Source organism: Bidens hawaiensis, unplaced genomic scaffold (genome assembly GCF_021521415.1).
Source record: "Bidens hawaiensis isolate Kalapana, Puna unplaced genomic scaffold, B.hawaiensis_p1.1 tig00031459_1, whole genome shotgun sequence".
Taxonomy (NCBI): domain Eukaryota; kingdom Viridiplantae; phylum Streptophyta; class Magnoliopsida; order Asterales; family Asteraceae; genus Bidens; species Bidens hawaiensis.
In genome coordinates this window covers 110,692-133,545 of record NW_027495300.1, presented here as the reverse complement: position 1 = coordinate 133,545, position 22,854 = coordinate 110,692, and the positions used below count along the sequence as shown (strand labels likewise).

The 22,854-nt window shown below is 40.5% G+C and overlaps 1 protein-coding gene across 1 annotated transcript; it reads right to left on the bottom strand.

Annotated features, from left to right (window-relative positions):
- Nucleotides 1-14,239: 14,239 nt before the first annotated feature.
- On the bottom strand, nucleotides 14,240-19,398 carry LOC143582119 (peptide chain release factor APG3, chloroplastic-like). Its single transcript, XM_077064750.1, has 15 exons — nucleotides 19,166-19,398; nucleotides 19,021-19,077; nucleotides 18,311-18,391; nucleotides 18,155-18,212; nucleotides 17,969-18,072; nucleotides 17,829-17,880; nucleotides 17,170-17,219; nucleotides 16,378-16,443; nucleotides 16,134-16,298; nucleotides 15,252-15,324; nucleotides 15,021-15,153; nucleotides 14,883-14,940; nucleotides 14,741-14,788; nucleotides 14,571-14,654; nucleotides 14,240-14,482 (listed from the first exon to the last, which is right to left on the bottom strand). The coding sequence occupies exons 1-15, from the start codon at nucleotides 19,325-19,327 to the stop codon at nucleotides 14,411-14,413; spliced, it is 1,263 nt and encodes a 420-aa protein (XP_076920865.1). The 5' UTR covers nucleotides 19,328-19,398; the 3' UTR covers nucleotides 14,240-14,410.
- Between the last annotated feature and the right edge of the window lie 3,456 nt (nucleotides 19,399-22,854).

Below are 22,854 nucleotides of genomic sequence, written 5' to 3'. Positions count from 1 at the left end.
AAACCACCAATTCCATCCTGGAGCTTCAAACAATGTAGTTCTCGACGTTCCCGCTATGCGGGGATGTTATTTCCGTTTCCGCAAGCATTGCCCAGAAGATCCTTCTTGGTTTCAATTCCCAGCGGAGCGCTAGGTATGTGAAGGGTTTTGCCTTTAACACTGTACCCGCGCTCGTCTTACGGTTACTTTACTTCCAAGGTATTCCTGGCGTCAATTCCCTGCGGGTGCTAGGTATGTGAAGGGTTTTGCCTTAACACTGTACCCGCAACCGTCTTATAGTTACTTGGTTGCCAAGGTATTCTTGGCTTCAATTCCCTACAGGTGCTAAGTATGTGAAGGGTTTTGCCTTAACACTGTACCCGCACCCGTCTTATGGTTACTTAGTTGCCAAGGTAAGGGGTATTTTCCCGCTTACTTTTGAATCTTTTTGAATTTTGAAATTCGAAGAGTTGGTGAAAGGATAAGAACAGTCCAAACCTCTGAAACGTCGTGCGACGGTTTCTTCTGACTGTGTCAGAACGTGCAGGAAGTTATGGTGACGTGACAGTACATGGTCATTACAGACGCTTTTTCAAGCGCGTGGGCGCGATTTTTCGGGCGCGTGGCCGCGAAATTAATGGTACGCGTCCTTTCAGCAGCTGTTGCCAGCTTGCTTTTTGCCACGTGTCATAGTTTCATTGCACCTTCGATTTCTCTCTCTTCCGCATTAAATTCATCGCATTAATTGCGATTAGTATATAAAGGGGGAGAGGGTTCTTTGTAATCCACACTTTTCACTTTGCTCTTCATCTTCTAAACGATTTCCGACGAATACTCACCTTTTCAGGCAAGCATTCTCTTGAAATCGTTTTCTTCTTTCATCTTGTAAGATGTCTTCTCATGATCTCGAATCTACAGCCGATGACAAGAGTACTGCTGGCGAGTGCCAGTGTGCTCTGCCCGTCGATCTGTATCAGTACGTCGTCAGGAAGTTCATGCTCGAGTCTCTCGAGCCTGAGTTTCCTGAACCCCATCAGACGGTGTACGATGCCCCCAGAGGCAAGATCGGGGTTTATGCTGCATTCTTTGTCTATGGGAATCTTAGGTTCCCATTGACAAAGTTTGTTTATCGTGTCCTTGAAAGGCACGGTATGCACCTGACCGAGGTGCATCCGATGGTGATTGCCAAGGTTCGCCACTTCGAGTGGGTGTGCCGGATACTGGGCATTGAGCCCTTCGTCGACCGCCTGATGACCTTCTACTCCTGGAGGTGCATCCAGGGGTGGTACACGTTGATAACCCGGATTAAGGGTTTGAAGATTTGCGCAACCGAGCGCAGTCTTCGCTCGTGGAAGCGGGAGTTCTTCAACATCTCCGCTCGCGCCATCCCCCTTGCCATGAAATTCAAGAATGGGCAAGCACTTCCCAGCCTTCACGCCTCCAACTACCAGGAGGCGGAATGGTTTGCGAAGATATCCCGAGTCCAATCTCCGGTTTACCGGTTTGCGGAGTCCGGGATGGTGATGCTGGGGATGAGCCGGGTGTGGAAGGATGCGGATGCGCATAAAATCCCAATCGTCCTTGAATACGGTTCGAACTCTGTTCCTTACGGTATGCTCTTTTTCTTTTTGTTAATTTAGAATTTCTTCTAACTTCTTTCCTGTTTATTTCAGAGGGGAACGACTTGCAGTCGCTCATGTACCCGCGGGAGGCTGATGGTCCCGCTCGGATGGGTACTCGCGCTCTAGACGAGAACGAGTTGCCCATCCTAGAACAAACGGCGGATCGGTTCGTGGAGGTCTATCCGCTAGGCCACGAGATCCTTAGCGCCAGGCGGCCAGGTAAGGCGCTATTCAACCCTCGACCCCTCAATGTTGAAACCTCTGCTGGAATTCCTCTAATCGTATGTTCTGATGAGGAATCCGCAGATGGTCCTCCGTTGGTGCGGAAGAAGAAGGCTGCCGGCGGGAAGGGGAAAGAGAAGGTGGCCTCCACTGCCGATCCAGTGCCTCGGTCTGACTCAGAGGCCGAGAGCGAAGAGGTGGCGGGGAATCCCGGTGGTGATAAGACCGCCGCTCCGGAGGCTGCGACGATTGTCACCTCCGGAGAGCCAAGGATGACAACGGTGACCGGCGTGAAGAGGCCGGCTCCATCGGGTTCATCCCCGCCCGTCCGCACTTTCAGGCTCAAGAAAACCCGTAAGTAGAAACTTCCTCTCTTTAACTTCATAGTTTTCCATCATTAATGCTTATCTTCTTTTTGTAGGCGTGGATGTTGACGCATTCCAGGGTGGAGCGCAGAGTATCCCTCCGCCCATGACGGTAGGCCTGGTCAGCCTACCTGAGGCGACGACCCAGGCGCCTGCGCCTGCTTCCGCTGGTTCAGTTGCTCACTCCTTTGAGCCGACTGTTCCAGCTGTGATGACGTCACCGCCGGCTGTGAGTGCTGTTTTTACCGCATCTTTCACCGAGCCGGCGGTTACTTTTGCTGCGGATTCCGCGGCGGCGACCGCGGCGGCTGTTACCATGCCTCCGTCATCGGCAACGACGGCCGAACCTTCAGGTATGCATGGGGCTTATCGCCAACCTCTGCCTCCTTCCCATCTGCCTGACCTTTTGGATGGATTTCCCTTGGGTTCAGGTGATGGGTTTGGCGGCTATCGGCCTGTTATTGACCCTACAAGTGCGTAGGGTTCTTTTGGCCCATTTTATATATTTTTTTATCATCTTTTCCTAACTGCTTTATGTTTTTTGCAGTGTCGGATTCCAATGAAGTGTATGTTCCACGATGGAACATTCGCCGAGGAACAACCCTTCGCACCCCTGTGGAGTGCGTGGAGTGGGCTCGTCACGCTGCTCCCAATGGTGCGTTGGGGGAAGCCATGGCTAGCTACCAGGAGGGTAGGCTAACCAATGAGCTTCGGGTTCTCCTGGCCCGGATGCAGCCGCGCGTCGAGCTGCTTTGTCGTGAAAACGACAAGTTAAAAGCAGCTCGTCTTAAAGAAGTAGCTCAGGCGCGGGCTGTCCGGGAGGAGAACCAAAGGCTTACCGCAGTGGCTGCGGAAAAGGAGAAGGCCTTCAAGGCCCTCGAGGTTGAAGTTCAGGCCCGGCTCGAGGCCCGTTCCAAGGCTGCCCAAGCTGTTAATGAACAGCTTCGGCTGGCTAAGGAAACTGCAAGGAACGCAACCGAGATGGCCACCAATGCTGAAGCTGTTGCTGAGCCTCTACGCGTGGAGAATGAAGAGCTTAAAGCCAAATTAGAGGCTCTCCAGCAGGCTCATGATGCCTTGGCGATGGAAGACGCCAAAAAGCTCCAGGAGATCTTGGACCAGTGGGGGGTGCTTGACCATACTGAGCGGAAGCTAAAGGGCGTCGAAGAGGCTGCGGCTAAAGAAGTGTTGCTTGCCAACCTCAACAAGAGTGAAGCCGAACGCGCCCGTAACGAAGCTCAAGCTGCCCTCCAAAAAGCTCTGGTTGCCAAGGAATGGCTTCTTCGAGAAGCGTTGTCTCAGGTATGCTTTTCATATCTTTACGCTTTTCTTTGTAAATAGAAAAGGTTCTGATACTTGTATATTTTCTTGTAGGTTGTGCATCGAGTCTTTGCTGATACGTCTTATGACGATGCTATGAGCGCAGCCCTCAACGCTTCTCACGAGGATGGGGAAAAGGCCGGCTTCCTGCTTGGTCTAGGGTTCGTTGAGAAAGGCATCCCGCCTTCCAACTTCCCTTTGTATAATGTAGATACTGAAGCTGTATACGACTAAGCAGTGAATCAGTACGCCGCCTTCCCGTATCCGGTGGTGGAGAAGGTGAATCAAGTTGCTGCTGCTGATGATGGGTTAGCTATCCTTAAAGCTTTCCTTGAACTGCCACGATCTACTGATGGTGCTGGTCCAAGTGGAAGTGGCCCTGAAGCTTGATCCTGAAGATCCCTTCCCACTGCTAGGATAGATTTATCTTGTATAGATTTATTTTCTTGTAGGCGGGTAGTTACCCGGCCATTCTTGTAATGAATCATTGTGAAATATAAATCTTTGTGCGGGTAAGACCGCTACTTTCTCTGGATTCCTTGCTTTATAAACGTTATGACTTGCATACTTTAGTTTAAACTAGCAATTTTCCAAGTATAGAATAAGTTAACCTTTGAACGTGGTAGATAATAGGTTGAAGTTTTGCTTCCTCTTTCGTGATTGTGCGGGTAGGACCGTCACTTGCACTTAGTAGGATGGCTAAACTTTACCTACATCTGACCTGCGTGGAGGTTTTCCTCATCTTTTTTGAAATTTCTAAGTGTTTAGGATAAATTAACCTTTGAACGTGGTAGATAATAGGTTGAAGTTTTGCTTCCTCTTTCGTGATTGTGCGGGTAGGACCGTCACTTGCACTTAGTAGGATGGCTAAACTTTACCTACATCTGACCTGCGTGGAGGTTTTCCTCATCTTTTTTGAAATTTCTAGGTGTTTAGGATAAGTTAACCTTTGAACGTGGTAGATAATAGGTTGAAGTTTTGCTTCCTCTTTCGTGATTGTGCGGGTAGGACCGTCACTTGCACTTAGTAGGATGGCTAAACTTTACCTACATCTGACCTGCGTGTAGGTTTTCCTCATCCTTTTGTTAGAAATTCTCTGTTTTGAATAACCGTTCGACGCGCGGTTGTTAATAGGTTAGTGTTCAGTTTCCTCTCATGATTCATGCGGATAGACCGGCACTTTCATTTAGTGGGATAACTGAACTTTTCCCCTTCAACTGACCTGCGTGAAGGTTTGCCGTTTTTTGGGTTTATGCGGGTTTTGCCGCCTTCCCCACGCAACGACTTTCCACGTATTTATGCGGTGAAAACCGGCATATCCGTGTTGAATAAATTAACCGTTCGACGCGCGGTTGTTAATAGGTTAGTGTTCAGTTTCCTCTCATGATTCATGCGGATAGACCGACACTTTCATTTAGTGGGATGACTGAACTTTTCCCCTTCAACTGACCTGCGTGAAGGTTTGCCGTTTTTTGGGTTTATGCGGGTTTTGCCGCCTTCCCCATGTAACGACTAACACTTATGTATGCGGTGAAAACCGACATCAGTGTTCATAAAGTACAAATGTAAAATCATCAGCGTCGATGTTCCATTTCCATTAGAAGTGGCTCTGGGCCTTTTCTTTACAAATTTGGAATTGATCTACATGCAAACTGTGTAATTGAGCTCCCTTCCATGTTGTTGGGATGGGAGTGCCATCGAGCCGATATGCACCTGGTTCGGGATCTCGTTCTTTACGCAGCATGTAGTCTCCACATTGAAGCTGGAAATTTTATTCGTGTTTTCCCCAGCTGGGGTTCTACACGGATCAGCCTGCTCAGCGTTCATTGCGCCACGAGGTGCGCGAGCGTCCCATCTCTGACAAATGCTCCGACCATGTCCTTTACGTCTATGCATTCTTCAGTGTTGTGGCCTTTTGTCCTGTGAAAGTCACAGTATTTGCTCCGATCAGCATTGTGACGATGTCGGATTATTGGAGGCTTTGGCCATGGGAGCTCCTTAGTGGCGAATATCTCGGTGACGCTTTTGGTGAGTGGCGTCCATCTGGAGTTCTGGTTTGACTGTACATTATCCCTTCCGCCTAACCGATGTTGCAAGCCAGATGAGGTGTCAAAGTTTACCCTTGACTGCCAAATGCCTAGCTTCCGCTTTTTGTTTAATCGGGCGGTAAGGACGTTGTCTTCTCTTGTTTTCTGGGTGTAGAGGTTTGTGCTCTGTGGGAGATCTCTACCCAGTTGCCTCTCAGTTTCCGCAAAGCGTTTAGCTGCTGTCATGATGACATCCCATGTGGATGGCATGCCATCTTTACCCGTTAAGGTGCGGATGAGCTCTGGGTCGTTCGCGCCCTGAATAAAAGCAGCGCGAACAAGATCTTCGCTAATGTTACCCAGACTTAGCTTCTTTGAGTTGAAGCGAGTGATGAAGTCTGGCAAAGATTCATCTTCCTCTCGAATGCATTTGAGGATTGTCCATTGCTCCTCGGTATACTTTCGTTGTTGGCTGAAGTGTTGGCTAAACTTCTGTTGGAAGTCTGCCCAGTCGTAGATGTGGTTGACCGGTAGACGATCGAACCACGCTCTAGCTGGCCCAACAAGCGTCATTTGGAACATGTAACACCACGTAGGTTCCGTCCAATTGCTAACGGTTGCCCCCGCTATGAATCTGTTCAAATGATCATCTGGGTCAGATATACCATCATATGTGCCTATGTTGGACATTTGTTTGGCACTTTTTGGGGCAATTGCTTCCGCAATGTCCCTTGCAAATTTGGACGTTCCCGCATTTGCAACAGTTGGTCTAAATGTTTTGGAGAAGTCACGTGGGCTTCCACCTGTGTTTTTTGGTTTGAAGGCTTCTCCAAAACGCCTTCTCGGTTGGGAGTCCGTTTCCTTAAGCTTCCCTTTTGCCCTATGGCGAGGGTTCGCGTCGGTGTCGGATTCCTCCGAGTCATCGTCCATGTATTCTTCGAATTCGTCAGCCTGTTGGACGGAACGCAAGTGTTCGTCCAACTCAGCTTGGAATTCCCTCTGACGTGCCTCCGCCCATGCCTTGACTTCATCGAGTGTTTGGCGGGGGAGTCTTGTTCGTTTCTCTAACTGGGTATCGGTGAATCCCAGTGAGCGATTATTTACTGCACTTGCCCCAGCTTGGGTAACTGGGGTAGTGTTCGCAAAATTTACTTCACTTGCCCCGGCTTGGGTAACCGGGGTAGTGTTTGTAAAGACTGTGTAGCCGGTATTCCCCCTAGTAGCTGGGGTTGTGGTTACCGGAATTTCTTTAACCATCTTTCCAGAAGTTTGAAAACTGAAAAAAAATGTTCTAGCTTTATGCACGGATGGCGCCAATGAAGAAACACTAACCGGACCCCGGGCAGATTACGGGTAACCTGGGGGTTAGATAGATGTTTCCCACGAGGGGTTAGACCCGGTAAAGATGGTTCTTCTGATAACCTGCAAAACAGACACCGTGAGCTTGTCACTGAGAAGGGGGGGGGGGGTTCCTCCTTGTGACCACCCTCCGGCGTGAGAATCAGACTAGATTGCTCTTTAAATATAAATGTATATTAAGAGATTGCTAGAGCAGATATCAGGTATAATATGATGATAATATGATAAGATGAGATGATCATACCATTTGGGGTATTTATAGCCGAAGGTAGGTTTCCAAGGAGGTGTGGCCGGCTGAACAGTATTCCTGTTCCACCAACTGTGGCCTACGCACGTGCCCTGCTGGTAGTTGGTGGGTAGGCAGCGGCTGACAGCGACCAGGCCTGCTGTGTACTATTCATTTTCCACCAACTGCCGGCTATGCACGTGGTATGACAGGAGTTGGTGAGTAGGCAGCGGCTAATAGTGACATACAGTACAGGAGCATGCTGCTCGCCATACTGTTGTCAATAAGCTGTCGTATCTTTAGTCAGATCTTTTGCCCATACCTCGTCAGGTACAGTACAGAAGATCTTCCCGTATCGTACGGACTGGCTTAGTTGGGCGGGAGTATTCCCCCTCCCGCCTTTGTGCGGGATTGTTCCCGGCTTTGCTCATTCCTTCAGGTGACACTGAATGATTGAGAGCTAAGTGCCTTGTGCGTGTAGCCTTGCTGCGCGGGTGGCCTTCCCTGATGGCTTGTATCCGCAACTGCGGGAACAGGCAGAATCCTTCACCATTGGGAGGCATTTCCTGCGGGAACAGCTTGCGTACTGCGCGTAAGGACGTCACGTCTCTGAGCATGGTGGGTCCTGCGGATCCAGTTGGTTTCTGCGCAGACGTCCCTCTTCAAGGTGAGTCTTGCGGGTCCAACTGGGCTCTGCTGGGACCTACCTCTTCAGCTTACGTCTTTATGAAAATTACTATTGTAGCCACGAGGGAGATGGGGATTGATTATGTTATTTAGAGAAGTCTTCGTTTTAATTGGACTAGACATTCTACCTGTTAAAAATAGAAGACCGTTTAGTCTTTGTCGAAGGTTATCCGGTCATAAGATAATTGTGAGATTTGTAGTAAAGAGTGAAAAATGAATGTTACATTAGCAGATTATATAGGCTTACGAGGTCAGTAGCAAATAGCAATGCTATCTTGGAATGCCTTCCTCCTGGACTATTGTTGATCGAGCTCCTTTTGCCTTCCTCCTATTGTTTCTTAACTTTAGGTATAATTTTTATTAAATGTATCCATAACATAAATTTAGTTCAAATTATCTCACTCATAATGAACCTTTTGATTAAGTATTGTTGATCTCAAACCCGAATAATTTTGAACAAGACTTTTTATTCAAAGAGTTCATATTCAAAAACTTGAGTATGACGTTGATTTGGTTAATGTGTTGGGGTGGGAGGGGCACTCCTCCTTGAAAACATAACTTCTTCTTCAGTCCACTCATACCGTTGCTCGTAGTACAACCGATAGTCGATGATCGCAAAATTCATAACTTCTTCGGTCCACTAATCAGGTTGGTCCTTCATAGCGCGTTGGTAGAGCGTGTTAAGCCTTACACACTTATGGCAGATCACCTTCCATTTCGCCAATAACTAATCAACGGAGTGGCAAATTTCCCAACCCATATGGGTTTCAAATCTTTAATTACGGTTTAACAAAAGCTAACATTCATTTTGGTATTGAGGGTCTCCACCACACAATCGTCAACCCACCTTCCTAGGGCGTCCACGGTTCCCGTCTCAGGTTTGGTACATGATGGCTAACCTTGTTGTTTCTTTTGCCTGGTTGTTTCCTTTCATGGTATTTGTTCGAATAGTCAATAATTTTATCCGCAAGAGCTCGGAAGCTCCAGGTTAGGTGCCTCGCTAACTAGGGTTGTTCACGGTTCAGTTTGAAACCGTGAAACAACCCAAACCGGTCATTTCGGTTTCACGGTTGGTTATTTTTCTTAAGGGTTGGGGCCGGTCGGTTTCAATAATTTCAAACCGTAGCGAACTGTTTGGTTTACAGTTTGTGTCAAAAACCAACTGTATAAAACCGGACCGGACCGTACAATTTAATTATACTTACTTTTCAAAATATTTATGTTATATATTATCAGTATTTTTGTTAAATATAAACCGGTAGTGTAAGTGTATAATATTCGTATTAATGATTAACTAAATACTAATTGGAAAATGAGTCGAGGCCCAAATCCTAACCGCAGTAACAAGTTGCAATGGATCTCACTTTGGGTGTTTTATAATTAAACTATTAACCTATATATAACATACATTTCATGTTTCCGGGCAACTTGTGTTTAAACATCACTATGGACGAAACTTATATAAATAAGTTAAACTTTTGCATATTATTCATAGCCCAACATGTCCAAACCGTAACTAACGGTTTGGTTCAGTTTAAAAATTCAATGGTTTGGTTTTGGTTTACAAGAATAAAACCGTTACTAACGGTATGGTTCGGTTTAAAAATTCAATGGTTTGGTTTATGGTTTGACCCAAAAACCGTGAAAACCGGATCGTGAACACCCTTACCGCTAACCCTTGCAAGTTGACGAAAAAGAAAATCCAAGTAATAGATTCATGGCGATTCATCTCAACAATTGTTTTCTTGATATTTGTTAAAATAGTCAATTATTTTATCAGCCAAAATTGCAATTTGTTAGTCTGACCAACTGAGCAGCCTCCCACATCGCCTGAGGAATAAATATTATTAGTTTTTATAAACATTGGTCAGACTTTTTGCATGCCTGGCTCAGTCACGTGAGCAGGGAACGATGAAAGTTTAACTCCATCCAACCCTAACCAGGTCCGGACGGCATGGTGTTGACTTAACCAGAGCAACATTGTCGACTTCAGAGCGAGCATAGCAACTATAAAATTAACCCTCTCTTCTCAATTGAGCTTTGTTGTCTAGGAACTTTGATGGTTTCCTGCTCAATCCCAACTCCCACTTTTTTATAACACAAAACTTTTGGGCCGGAATCGGTCGCAAAAGATAGAAATCGGTTTTTAGTAGTGGCGAAGTAAACTTTATTTTAATCTTCTACCTTTTTTTTGTTATTTGATTTGCTTTGGTTAAAACTGAATTCAAGTTTCGATTTGAATTGACGGAATAAACTTTATTTTGTTCTTTTGTCTTCTTTTGTTATTAGATTTGCTTTGGTTAAAACCAAATAACCCATTCTGTTTCGGTTTAAAATCGAACCAACAATCGAAATGTAATTCGGTTTAATTTTAACTGGTTTCGACTAATTTGTTTTGTTTAATCGGTTTGAAACAAAGTAAAGAGCAACATTTCAAACAAACCTTATAAATGCTGCGTGGTATATGATAAAAATATATGTATTGGCAAGTTATTCATGTTAAAAAAATAATTAAATACAAATAATGGGGGAATTGGACATGGGTTGAGGAATCGACAAATCGTGTACCCAAAATGAAGTCCTAGAATTTTTGGACTCTCTTATGTTGTCGGACATATATTGGATGAAAGGGAAGATAAGTGAATATGGGAGTTAGAGAGGGACGGGACATTCACCACATAAACAGTTCGTCAATATGTGAAGGAGAAAGGGAATTGGCGAACCATTTACTAATTTCATGCTATGTTGTCTCAGTAATTTGACAATTTATTGGCAGTTGTTACGGAATCAACCCGGTGTATCCTTTTGAGATCCATGATCTTCTGAAGAGCCATCACACTAGCGGCCAATAGAAGTCAAATAGAGCATTCCAATCGGTAATTCTCATGGCGTGTTGGTGTTTATGGAAGGCTAGAAACAAGGCCCTTTTTAAAAATAAAAAGGCTTCGGTCAACAAAATCGAGGACATTAAGAGAGTAAGAGACTTAACTACTTTTGGGTGAATAATAGAGAGAAAATGATGTGTTTTTTTTCATTTTACAATACTTGTTATTGGTGTATGTAACCGGGTGTATTATTGTATCTAGTCTAGCATCTTGCTAGTGTAGTTATTTTCATCAATAAAATTGATCGTAAAAAAAAATTATCTATAATCTTATACACCCACTAATCAATATTTTATGAAACAATATATTGATTGTTTTAACACTATTATAAGACTTCCGTTCTCCCCTACCAATTTAGTTATAAAAGCATAAATAATTCATTGATACCACGTCAAAATTTACAAAATGTACAATTACATAATTATGTTTTTATATTTACATTTTTATATTTGTATTTTACTATTTATTCATCCTTAGCATTACATAAGTATCTAACCTAGTATTAAAAAACAATAAAAAATAATAATCAAATATAAACAAATAAAAAGTTATAACCTTTTTATAATCTTAACTGCTTGACACCTTAACCTACATGCAAAATACCAACGTTTTTGCAATTACTGAATAACATTTGTTTATTATTTATTTGTCTTTCCTTATTTAAATCTCGTGGGCACCGTCCCACATCGCCCAAGGAAATGATAATATTAGAGTTTAAAAGTCTTCAACAAAATGTCAACACCGCTAGACTCATTCACGCGAGTTTGTGACCCGAGTGGGGGCATTATAGTGGGTTTGAAGGTCATGAAAGTGAACGAGACCATGACACTTCAAACAACCCAAGGACTCGAGAGCGTGGGTAAAAGTTGGGCTCTAAAGGTTCGCACTTATCACTCCTAATTGAGTGTTCGCATATCCACGGACTATTAATTGGCCCGGGCCCGACTTCAAGCTGCTGTGGCGGTTTACTTACATCCAACCTAGGTTGGGTGGCGTACGTGCCGGGCTTAATCAGAGCAGCTAACCGGCATAAATACTCAGACCGTTAAGGATAAAACGAGCTGTCAGCTCTTGTTGGCTTGGCTAAATTGTCCATGGTTCCCCCGTAATCAATCAAAACTAACTCCTATCTTTTTATTTTTTGTAAACCTTGGTTGGTTATGGTGGTTTAACTAACTCGTGAGTCGCTCGTAATCATTAATTTTATTTTTTGTAAACCTTGGTTGGTTATGGTGGTTTAACTATTAATTGGCCCGGGCCCGACTTCAAGTTGCTGTGGCGGTTTACTTACATCCAACCTAGGTTGGGTGGCGTACGTGCCGGGCTTAATCAGAGCAGCTAACCGGCATAAATACTCAGACCGTTAAGGATAAAAATACTCAGACCGTTAAGGATAAAACGAGCTGTCAGCTCTTGTTGGCTTGGCTAAATTGTCCATGGTTCCCCCGTAATCAATCAAAACTAACTCCTATCTTTTTATTTTTTGTAAACCTTGGTTGGTTATGGTGGTTTAACTAACTCGTGAGTCGCTCGTAATCATTAATTTTATTTTTTGTAAACCTTGGTTGGTTATGGTGGTTTAACTATTAATTGGCCCGGGCCCGACTTCAAGTTGCTGTGGCGGTTTACTTACATCCAACCTAGGTTGGGTGGCGTACGTGCCGGGCTTAATCAGAGCAGCTAACCGGCATAAATACTCAGACCGTTAAGGATAAAAATACTCAGACCGTTAAGGATAAAACGAGCTGTCAGCTCTTGTTGGCTTGGCTAAATTGTCCATGGTTCCCCCGTAATCAATCAAAACTAACTCCTATCTTTTTATTTTTTGTAAACCTTGGTTGGTTATGGTGGTTTAACTAACTCGTGAGTCGCTCGTAATCATTAATTTTATTTTTTGTAAACCTTGGTTGGTTATGGTGGTTTAACTAACTCGTGAGTCGCTCGTAATCATTAATTGAACCAACATACCGGTGTTCAGTTACGTTTTTTATATAACCGAGTATGGTGGTCCGGTTTTGATAACAAACATTATCTAATCGAATAAACGAACCAAACCAATTTAGATATACATACAACCAACTGACTAAATCAATATATAGTAACAAACTGGTGTAACTTAACAACAAACCAATTTAACGGGCAAAACTTCAAAATCTCGGTTAACTGAACCAAAAACTTGAAAAAATAGTCAAAATCGAAGTCGAATTTGGTTTCCGTATATTTAAGTCTGGTTAGCATCTGATTCGAATAAATCTGATCCAACCCGTTTAACACCCTTAAATGAATAAGTGAATAACATCTAAAATAAGAACGATACCCTTTTATATAATTTCTACCCAAATTATATAAAATTTATATTTTAACCATTCAATATAAGGTTATTTATCTTCTTAATAAAGTAGTTTACATATTATTGTCAAAACATAATTATATTACAAAAAGATATTTACACTTCTGCTTCATATCCATTTTCTATAATTTAAATCCCATGTGAGAACCCTCCCACATCGCCCAGGGAAAAGAACTTGTTACTGTTTATAAGCTTTCTGCAACTTCCAAAAACTGCCAGACTTTGTGACGCGAGTCTGTGACCCAAGTGGGGGCATTATGGTGGGTTCGGAGGGTGCCATTGAAAGAAGACTATCAATTGAGCCAAAGAAAGTTTTAGACGACGTGATTAGAATGGTGTTAAGTCTCGGGCTCTAAAAGGTTCGTGGGCAATGCTTTATATATGTATTGCTGTTCTCAGTCTTTAGGTGTGTTGGTAGGGGATCCACGGTGTGAATAAATTGGCCCGGGCCCGAGTTCAAACCGACTGTGCGCTGGTGGTTCACTCTCATAAAGAATGAGCCATTGGAATATCTGTTTACATCTGACCGAGGTCGGGTGGCGAATGTGCTGACTTAACCAGAGCAGCAACCGACACAAATAGTTGACTGTTAAGCATGAACTAAACTCTGGTTGTCTTGGCTAAAACACTCACGGCTCTGGTCCTCGATCAAATCCCAACTCCCACTTGGCTAGAATGGTGTTAAGTCTCGGGCTCTAAAAGGTTCGTGGGCAATGCTTTATATATGCATTGCTGTTCTCAGTCTTTAGGTGTGTTGGTAGGGGATCCACGGTGTGAATAAATTGGCCCGGGCCCGAGTTCAAACCGACTGTGCGCTGGTGGTTCTCGACCGAGGTCGGGTGGCGAATGTGCTGACTTAACCAGAGCAGCAACCGACACAAATAGTTGACTGTTAAGCATGAACTAAACTCTGGTCGTCTTGGCTAAAACACTCACGGCTCTGGTCCTCGATCAAATCCCAACTCCCACTTTTTAAAAACATTTTGGGTAATCACTCATGACCAAATTAGCTGAACCAACAACAGACCCACTGATATTCATATTCGGTTACAGTTTTTTAATAACTGACAGTAGTGGTTCGGTTAGACATATACATGTAACCAGAAAATCCAACCCCTCCAATCATAAGTTGGTTTCTTAATATATATACATACAGAGAACCGAATTCATAGCGCAACCAATGATATAATATATATAAAAGTACCTAAGTTTGTATTAAAATATATAAATGTATCAACATCGCATCAAATTCTAATATTACATGCGTAAAATACTGTTAGATATACAAAACAATGAAACAACCGTATCCCTACTTCATTGGTTTTGAATTTTGATTATCGACCCAGCTACGACTCGAAAAACGGAAAATTATCGTGCTGCAGTTCCTACCGAATCAGCAAGCTCTTCTAGCAATTCCCTTTGCTCCATAGAAGCACAAGACTGCATAAAAAAGTCAAATAAATAATAAGTATAAATAATATTTATAGAAAGAAAAAACAATAATAGTGAAAAGAAATTGAAATTGAACCTGAATAGCTGTCTCAATGTCACCATCAAGAAATGAAGTGAGCTCAAAGTTCATCTTTAATCTATGATCAGTGACCCTATTGTCCTAATGAAGACGTTATAAAATAGAATCCACGTTATATAAATTAATAACACGAGTTGAAATATTATGATTCTAGTTTGTGGAGATACCTTGTAATTATACGTGCGGATCTTTTCTGAACGCGAGCCACTACCAACCTGCCATTAAAAACGAATCGTTTATCTCACAGTTGCATTTTAATGTTTATAAATTATAATGCAACTTATTGTGTAACATAATTTATTTCCAAACCTGAGATTTTCTTTGATTTCTTTGAGACTCTTGTTGTTCCTTCAGTTTTATTTCATACCTGTAATAAGATGAAGTAAAAGATAGTTACACACTAAGTGAGGTGATATTATAACTTTAAAGTTTGTACTGTTGACTTACAGTTTTGCACGCAATAGTTGAAGTGCACGAGTTTTATTTTTAAGTTGGCTTCTTTCTTCTGTGCAAAAGATTCTGATTCCGGTTGGCTTGTGGAAAAGATCCACTGCGGTTTCCACCTTATTCACATTCTGACCTGTATATTAAAATTATATGGGAACAAATTAAATCAGTAACATAGATTTGGTTATAACGCATGAAACAAATAATATATGTGCTAAAGAGTACTTATACCTCCAGCACCACCAGATCTTGCAGTTGTAAGATCAATATCTTTTGGATCAATTACCACATCAACTTCTTCAGCCTAAAACCAAGATGTTATCAAGTTTAGAAAATTTATATTATAAACAATTTATAGATTTTGTAATCATATTTGATACACAATATTTATAAAAATATCTAAAATTTTGGACATATATATTGTATAGGTATGGACTCCACCTGTCCATTATATTATTCTGCCAAAGGGAGTGGCAGTGCCATATAATATAAATCAACCTTCATTTTAAAATAAACAATTTTCAAAGGACATTCTATTAATGTTTTTATAACAGTTTATATATATTTAACTGGAACTTTGAATAAGTGGTAAACCCAGGACATGTATCATGCTTCCACTAAATCTTGTAGCACATATTGTTCGTAACAAAAGACAATTAACTCTAACACGCGCACCATCATCGCCTCAACCATCCCACCGTCACCAACCACCACTACTTCCGCCTTGGTCCCTGCCATAACCCCACCACGTCCAAAATTATCATTATCGCCGACGTAGCCACCTCCGTCATCGCTAACAGCGGCAATAAAGATATATAGCGGGTAACCCTATTTTGGTATTTTTAATTTAAAACAACTCACTTCAACCCCACTCCATTTGGCCATTTTGACCGAACCAAATTGGGACTGTTTAAAATGGTCCGTTTTGACCCGAACTCAATATGCTTAGAACCCATATTGGCCCAAACCTGTTCTGACCCTTGACCCATCACCTGAACCCGCCCACTTGCCAATTTTGCCATCTCTAACTATGAACTCGAGTCTCATCACTTCAAACTTTTTAAGTAGCACTAACAAAGTAGTTAAAAGTTGCATAAGGCGTAAAGTAACTACCTCTGGCATGATGGCCACTGTGGCAGTTGAAGTGTGTATACGGCCTTGGGTTTCGGTTTGAGGGACACGTTGGACTCTGTGGACACCCGATTCATACTTTAGTTTACTATATACCAGAGCACCTTTAACTTCCATAACATAAGTCTTGTATCCTCCTCTTTCAGCCTTAACTTATTAAGATAATTTTGATTAAAACTTAAATTTGTAAAAGCAAGAAAAAAAACGAATGTAATAATATGTATACCTCTGAAGATGAAAGTGGTGAGTATCTCAACGAATTTCGTTCACAATACCTCTGGTACATACGTACCTATTTTTAACACTATGTCTGAATTAATCAGTAAATTTGAAATCTGAATGTATTGGATCATAAACAAGTGTAATAATATGTAAACAAACTGAACATTCAGTGAACTGTTTGTGAACTGTTCTACGGGAAGTTCGTTTATTTAATAATACAAACGAACAAGAACAACATATTTTGTTCATTTACTTAAACGACCAAGCATGAGCATGCCCTGTTCATGTTCGTTCTTGTTCGTTTATAGGCCTAAAGAAAACTATTTTCAGAGTTCATGTCCTTTCTGCAGTAATAATATTAGTTGCATCTAAATATTTAACAAAATTTGCCCTGCTGGCGGTGCACGCATATAATGTATATATGTGTGAACTCTCGGGTGGGCAAAAGTAAAATTGCACTAATTTTGACGTTATTTTACTAATCTCGTGAAAATAACGTTAAAAGTGGGGGAAGGTTATTCAGGCATCATGTGGTGGTGTTGATAGCCGAAAGACAAGGGCACATGCACCAATCAGCCGGTGTCCCGATGATTGAGTGCTATGTGCCTTATGTCCAAGGCTTGATGCAAAACTACTATCGAGCCGGGGGTCTCATCGGAAGCAGCCTCTCTATCCCTATGGGGTAGAGGTAAGGTTGTCTACATCTTACCCTCCTCAGACCCTACCATAGCATTGCTATTGGTGGGATATACTGAGTACGATGATGATGAAATATTTAACAAAATAATGTACCTACAAGGTCAGCGGCCCAAAGTCCAGCCTCTTCACCGCCTGTACCAGCCCTAACTGCAGTATAAAAATTAGATCGATTACGTGTAAATAAACAAGATTTTATTGGCTTGTGCAGGCTAAATAATTCAGTACCGTTGAAAATATGATGATGTGTAGGCCTGTAAACAAACTGAACGTTCAGTGAACAGCTTGTGAACGCCTCGCCGGGAAGTTTTTTTATGTTTGGTTATTAATAAACGAACGAAAACATTTGTTTATTTAGTTAAACGAACAAACATGGACACATGTCTCGTTCGTGCATTTAAATTCTTTCATTAGTTTACGTTTGTTTAATTTTGTTCGTTTAGGTTCGTTAATACATTCATTTAAATTTTTTGGCCCATTACAATTTACAACTTAGTCTAGTTCTAATAACTTTTTAGGCCCAAACACATTGTTTTTCACATTACTTTTAACTAGTTTAGCACAGTTATGTTCATTCATTTACGTTCCGAACCGTTAGTTCATACTGTTCACAAACATGTTCATTTTTTTTAACGAAAGACCACAAACAGGAAACCCCTGTATATATCCAATCATTTTTTCGTTTAAAGCCAAAATAATTTCATTCGGTTCGTTTACAAGCCTAATGGCATGTCATCAGGTTACTAGCAAAAAACATACCTTCAAGCAAGATGTTTCTAGAATCCAGAGGATCAGTTGGAATCAGTAACATCTGTCAGTAGATGCAAGGTATTAAATTAATACTACAAGAACTAATAAAAAAAGAAAGCAAGATTAATCTTCATTTCAGAAAACCGAACCTTAAGTTTTTCTTCAAAAACTAAAAGTTGGTCAGATAAAGTTTCAATTTCAGAAGCTATCATCTCAGCCATCTCTTCATCAATGTCAGGATCTTTTGATAAAACTGAAACATAAACATAACATCTTAAATAATCAAACATCAAAAGTATATAAACAATTACAAAACAGTGATTAGCGAACAAAACCTTTGGACTCTTCAAGTTGTTTCTCACAATCCTTGAATCCTCTATATGTTGCTACAACCTAGTAGTTCACAACATTGCAAATTTGTTCATGTAAATGTTAATTACTGAAACGCAAACCATCAAGAATCTAGTGAAGATCAAAGGAAAAGACATTACCTCATCAAGTTCAGACATAGATTGTGCTAGCTTTTGGTACTCACTAGGATTTGAAACCACATCAGGATCTGCTAACTTAACCTATATCAAGATGATCAACCAATATTCATATTATAACAAGTAGGGCTGTAAACTAACCCAACTGAACCAAACAAGGCGTTATTCATGTTCATCACTTCGTTCGTTAAGCTTTCATCAGACAAGCGAACGATTCACAAACATCTAACCGAACAAAATTTCTTGTTCGTATTCGTTCATTAAGGAAATGAACTTGTTCGTGAACAGTTCACGAACACAACTGAAAACAAACAATGTTTAAGACTTTTATCTGATTTGAGCATTTGTCTAACCGAGAATAATCAGTGTCGACGGTTCGGTCCGGCACTCCGGCTAATCATATATTTTTTATTTATAGTTAATAATTTTGCTTAAATCTACATGATATGATTAGAAAATTTCTTGTTCATGTTCGTTCAATATTTAATTAACGAACTTCCCACCGAACAATACACCAGACGTCCCGCACTTCCGCTTGCTTAGTTTACAACCCTAATAACAAGTGCGAAATTTGTATCGAATACGACACTGCACTAAAATATATGTCTGTACTGAACTATTACCTAAAATAAATTTTGTACTAATCAAATTCACAACAGTTATTTAAACAGTAACTAAAAGTCACAAATTAACAGGAAATTAAACAGAATTACCGATAACTCTTTCCACGTTTTCTCAGCCGAATCGAGTTTCTTCAACAGATAAGGCTCCTAAATTCACACAACAAAACATCAAAATTAATATCATAAGCCCTAACTACTGCAATTAGAGCTATTACGAAGTGGAACTCGAACTTACAGCCATGCAAACGATTCGCGTGAGCGGTTTTTGAGTTCGCGAAGGGCGAACGAAGAGGCATCTGTTCGGTAGGTTGAATCGAGGTGAGAATTGTGGTGGTCTTGAAGGAAGGATTCGCGATGACGTCATTTGAATGTTGTTCATTGCGGACAGGAACACCATTAGTGTACGGACTACTACAGAGCTCTGTTCTGAACCAGTGGAATGTGTTAACGGATAAAGTGAGTTTTTGTTCGGGTACTTGGATTCGAACCCGGAATTATTAATGGCCCGTCGGACCTTGTATATGTTTTATTGTTGGTTTGGTAATGTACAAAACTACAAAAACACTTTTAAACTCAAAACTAGTTTGGGTTAAAAACCGGTATAGGTTGGTCAACTCTTGGTCAAAACCGGTTTGGGATAAATTGAATCGGGTTGGAAACCGGTTAAAGATAAATAGGATTGGCTTGGATTGGAAACTGGTTTGGATGCAAAAATACAAAGCCCAATCTGACTAGTTGGATCGGGTTGAAACCAGCTTGGGACAAAAGAAAAACGTTTTTTTTTGCATGTTATTCAAATTGGGTTGGGTCCAAATCGGTTTTGAGGGAATGAGACCACGAAATGGTTTATGAATTGACGGGTTGGGTTGGCTCCGGGTTTTTTGGTGTAGTGGGTCGAGTTGTAAACTAGGTTGGCGGGACCAAACTTTTCTTTGTATACCTTTAATGTTCAGTTTTGCATGTAATATTTTGGTTACATTTTTATTTCATTATTATTTGTAAGTAAAGTACACTACGGGTGTTAAAGCTGAACCATCGTTTGAATCAAAGCAGGTTAGTCGAACAATTTATGTTACACAGTTTAGTGGTTTAAATATTTCGGTGTGTAATGACAAGATGTGCATGATTCCAAAATAATGGAAGCTTAGTTAATTCACTGACTAAAGTGCTTCGTTAAGCAAAATATCATCGTCATGCTTGGTTGATGATAAATGAAGTTCTTTGATGTTGGTGGCAGTTTTGGTGTTTATAGCGAACACTAGTTGTAAACTAGTAAAAAGGTTTATTTCTTTTTTATGAGATAGTTTAAATTTACATGTTTTTTATGATGTTAATATGTTGTGTATTAGTATTCTTGGCGTAATTAAGACACAATAGAATTATTGTGGCAGTATTTGTTTCTCTCAAACACACCCATATTATATAATATACACATATGCATACATATTTAGTATTAATTTTTTTTGTTAGGGTTTGTTGTTGTGAAAGAAAATAAGGTTTTGAGAAAAGTTTGAAATATGACGTGACGATGATGTGACGGTTAGCATGGATTTGTTGTTGTGGATGCTCTTAGTAAAAAGTGGGTAATGAGAGATATTGATAAAAATAATTCATTGACCGTTGATTGTAGAAGTTAGAATAGGGAGCTAGTGACCAAGATTGAATTGAATGGACTCACAATTGGCGAAGCTAGTGGCCGAGATTGAAGGGATTCAGTGGACTGATGCTTGGATTTGGGAGCTAGAGTTAAAAGATGTTTATGTTGTTAAGATGTTCGGAATCATATTGACCGGGTCACTCTTTCATATGATGATCATCCAACAAGATTGAACCGATTTATTCCGAGGAAAGTAAATATTTTATGCATAAACGGTGCTTTTACATCAGTATCCTACGAGACACAACTTGTTGGATAAGGTATAGATATGAATTCTTTAGTGTGCTTTTCATGTGATAAAGTGAGGGTATCATGCATCTTTTGGGAGAGTGTTAGCTCGTAGAGAGAGTGTGATTGGCAATTTCAAAGTGGCTTGAGATGGATTTCTCTTTATCTAAATAGCCTAGGGATTTAGTCAATTGGATGGATCATGAGTGTCTAAAAATAAAGGAAAAGTTTTATAAGAATCATGGGGTGAATGATAACAAATTTCACTTTATATCCAATCATTGGTCCTCCATAAGAAGTTGACTCCCTCCAAAATCAATACAGATCCGTGTTATAGAATTTCATTTTAAAAAGGGTAGAAATCACCACAACTTTATAAATTTTACAATGCTAGAAAGGATCTCGTTGTTCAAGGAAGTGGTCACATCTTTATCTTATAGTGACCATCTCTTATGCATGCATACATACATAGTAGATACGTACATACATACACAATATACATACATAATACATACACGCAAATATAAGAGTGTTAGAAATAAATTATACAATATAATTACAAAAACACTTTTTTCTTATTCAACTCTTGATCATGAAATTTCAAATAATGAAATGTGCAAAAGGTTAATATTCTGAGACAATATTCTGGCATTTGAATTTTCAAAAGGTTAATGTTAATGCAAGCAGTGGAAAAAATCAAAAATATTAATTTATACCGAAGCATTTTTCAAATACCAAAAAGTGTCCGCTCCGTTGTAACTTCTACTCTTTGTCATTTTCAGTTTGATAACTTGGCTTTTGGATGTTTTCTCAGTTATACACTTTGAAGACTTAATACCTCACTAAACTACACAAGCTTTAGACCTTCAACATATTTATAAAACACAAATAATTTTTTGTGAGACAATTTAAGTGTTTTATATATAAAAAAAACAAGCAAATTCAGATTTAAGCTTTCCAAGACAAAATTCTCTAGAAAGTTTTGTCAAACGATCTTTCATCGTATACCATCTCGTGTTTCTTGCTTGATATCTTTTCTCTCTCAACCTCAGAATTGCTGACTTTGTTAAAATATAGCGTAACATATTGGAGTTCAACAAATCAATTTTGTCTGGTCGTCTCACAGTTAGACCGTGACACCATTAATTAATAACATATTGAGAATTTGAATTTGTTCACCTCAATTACATAGTTAATCACTTAATCCATGTACTGATAGGGATGTCAATGAGATGGATTTAGGTAATTCCAACCTCATACCCGACTATAAAAGCTTGTCAAGAACTCGACCCAAAATATACCCAGTGCCTATCGGGTATCAGAGATACCCGCATGTTTCACGTTTATTATTGTCACACCCCGACCAAAGGCGGCGGAACATGCCGGGGTGCAACGATTGCTCATAAGCGCATGACACTATTTAAAGCGACAATATTTAACAAACTCATTTCATTTCACATCATCGAAAATGTCACATAACCAAATATTCATAACTCAAATACAACAAAATATAACAAAATATAGCAAATCAAATATTGTTCATTTTTGCTAATATCCTAACGGTATTTGTGACGTTTTCTTCACCGAACTCCATAATCAACCTAGATGAAAACCTGTAACATTTCATAAAATAAAGTTTATCAACACAAAGGTTGGTGAGCAATTCATAAGTTTGAACAATAGATATATAGTATGAAAAGCCACAAAACTAGTATACAAAACCATAAATAATAGCTATAAACTTGGATAAATAGTTATCGCTAACAAGTTAGCGACACCCAACTATAAGGGGTTGCCAAATAGTTTAGGATTTTATAGTTATCGTTAATTGCATTAAGTTAACGACACCTTGCCATGAGGGGTTGCCAAATGGTCTAGGATTTATAGTTCCACCATCCAAAAGCGATAAACACATAGTCAAATAAGCATAGAACACCAAATCGAGCAATTATTCAAGTAAGGTATACAGCAACGTTTGTGGTTTAAGACCCAAGTATAAAACATTTAGTTTAGATAAGTTGAAATGTCACCCCCAAAAT

Excerpts from the sequence above, each read along its gene's own strand:
- LOC143582119 (XM_077064750.1), bottom strand. The coding sequence starts at position 19,327 with ATGGTGTTCCTGTCCGCAATGAACAACATTCAAATGACGTCATCGCGA. Across the intron at positions 16,444-17,169 it reads GACTTTGGGCCGCTGACCTT|GTACGTATGTACCAGAGGTA; the intron begins GTAGGTACATTA and ends TGTTAAAAATAG. Across the intron at positions 14,941-15,020 it reads CAACTATTGCGTGCAAAACT|GTATGAAATAAAACTGAAGG; the intron begins GTAAGTCAACAG and ends ATCTTATTACAG.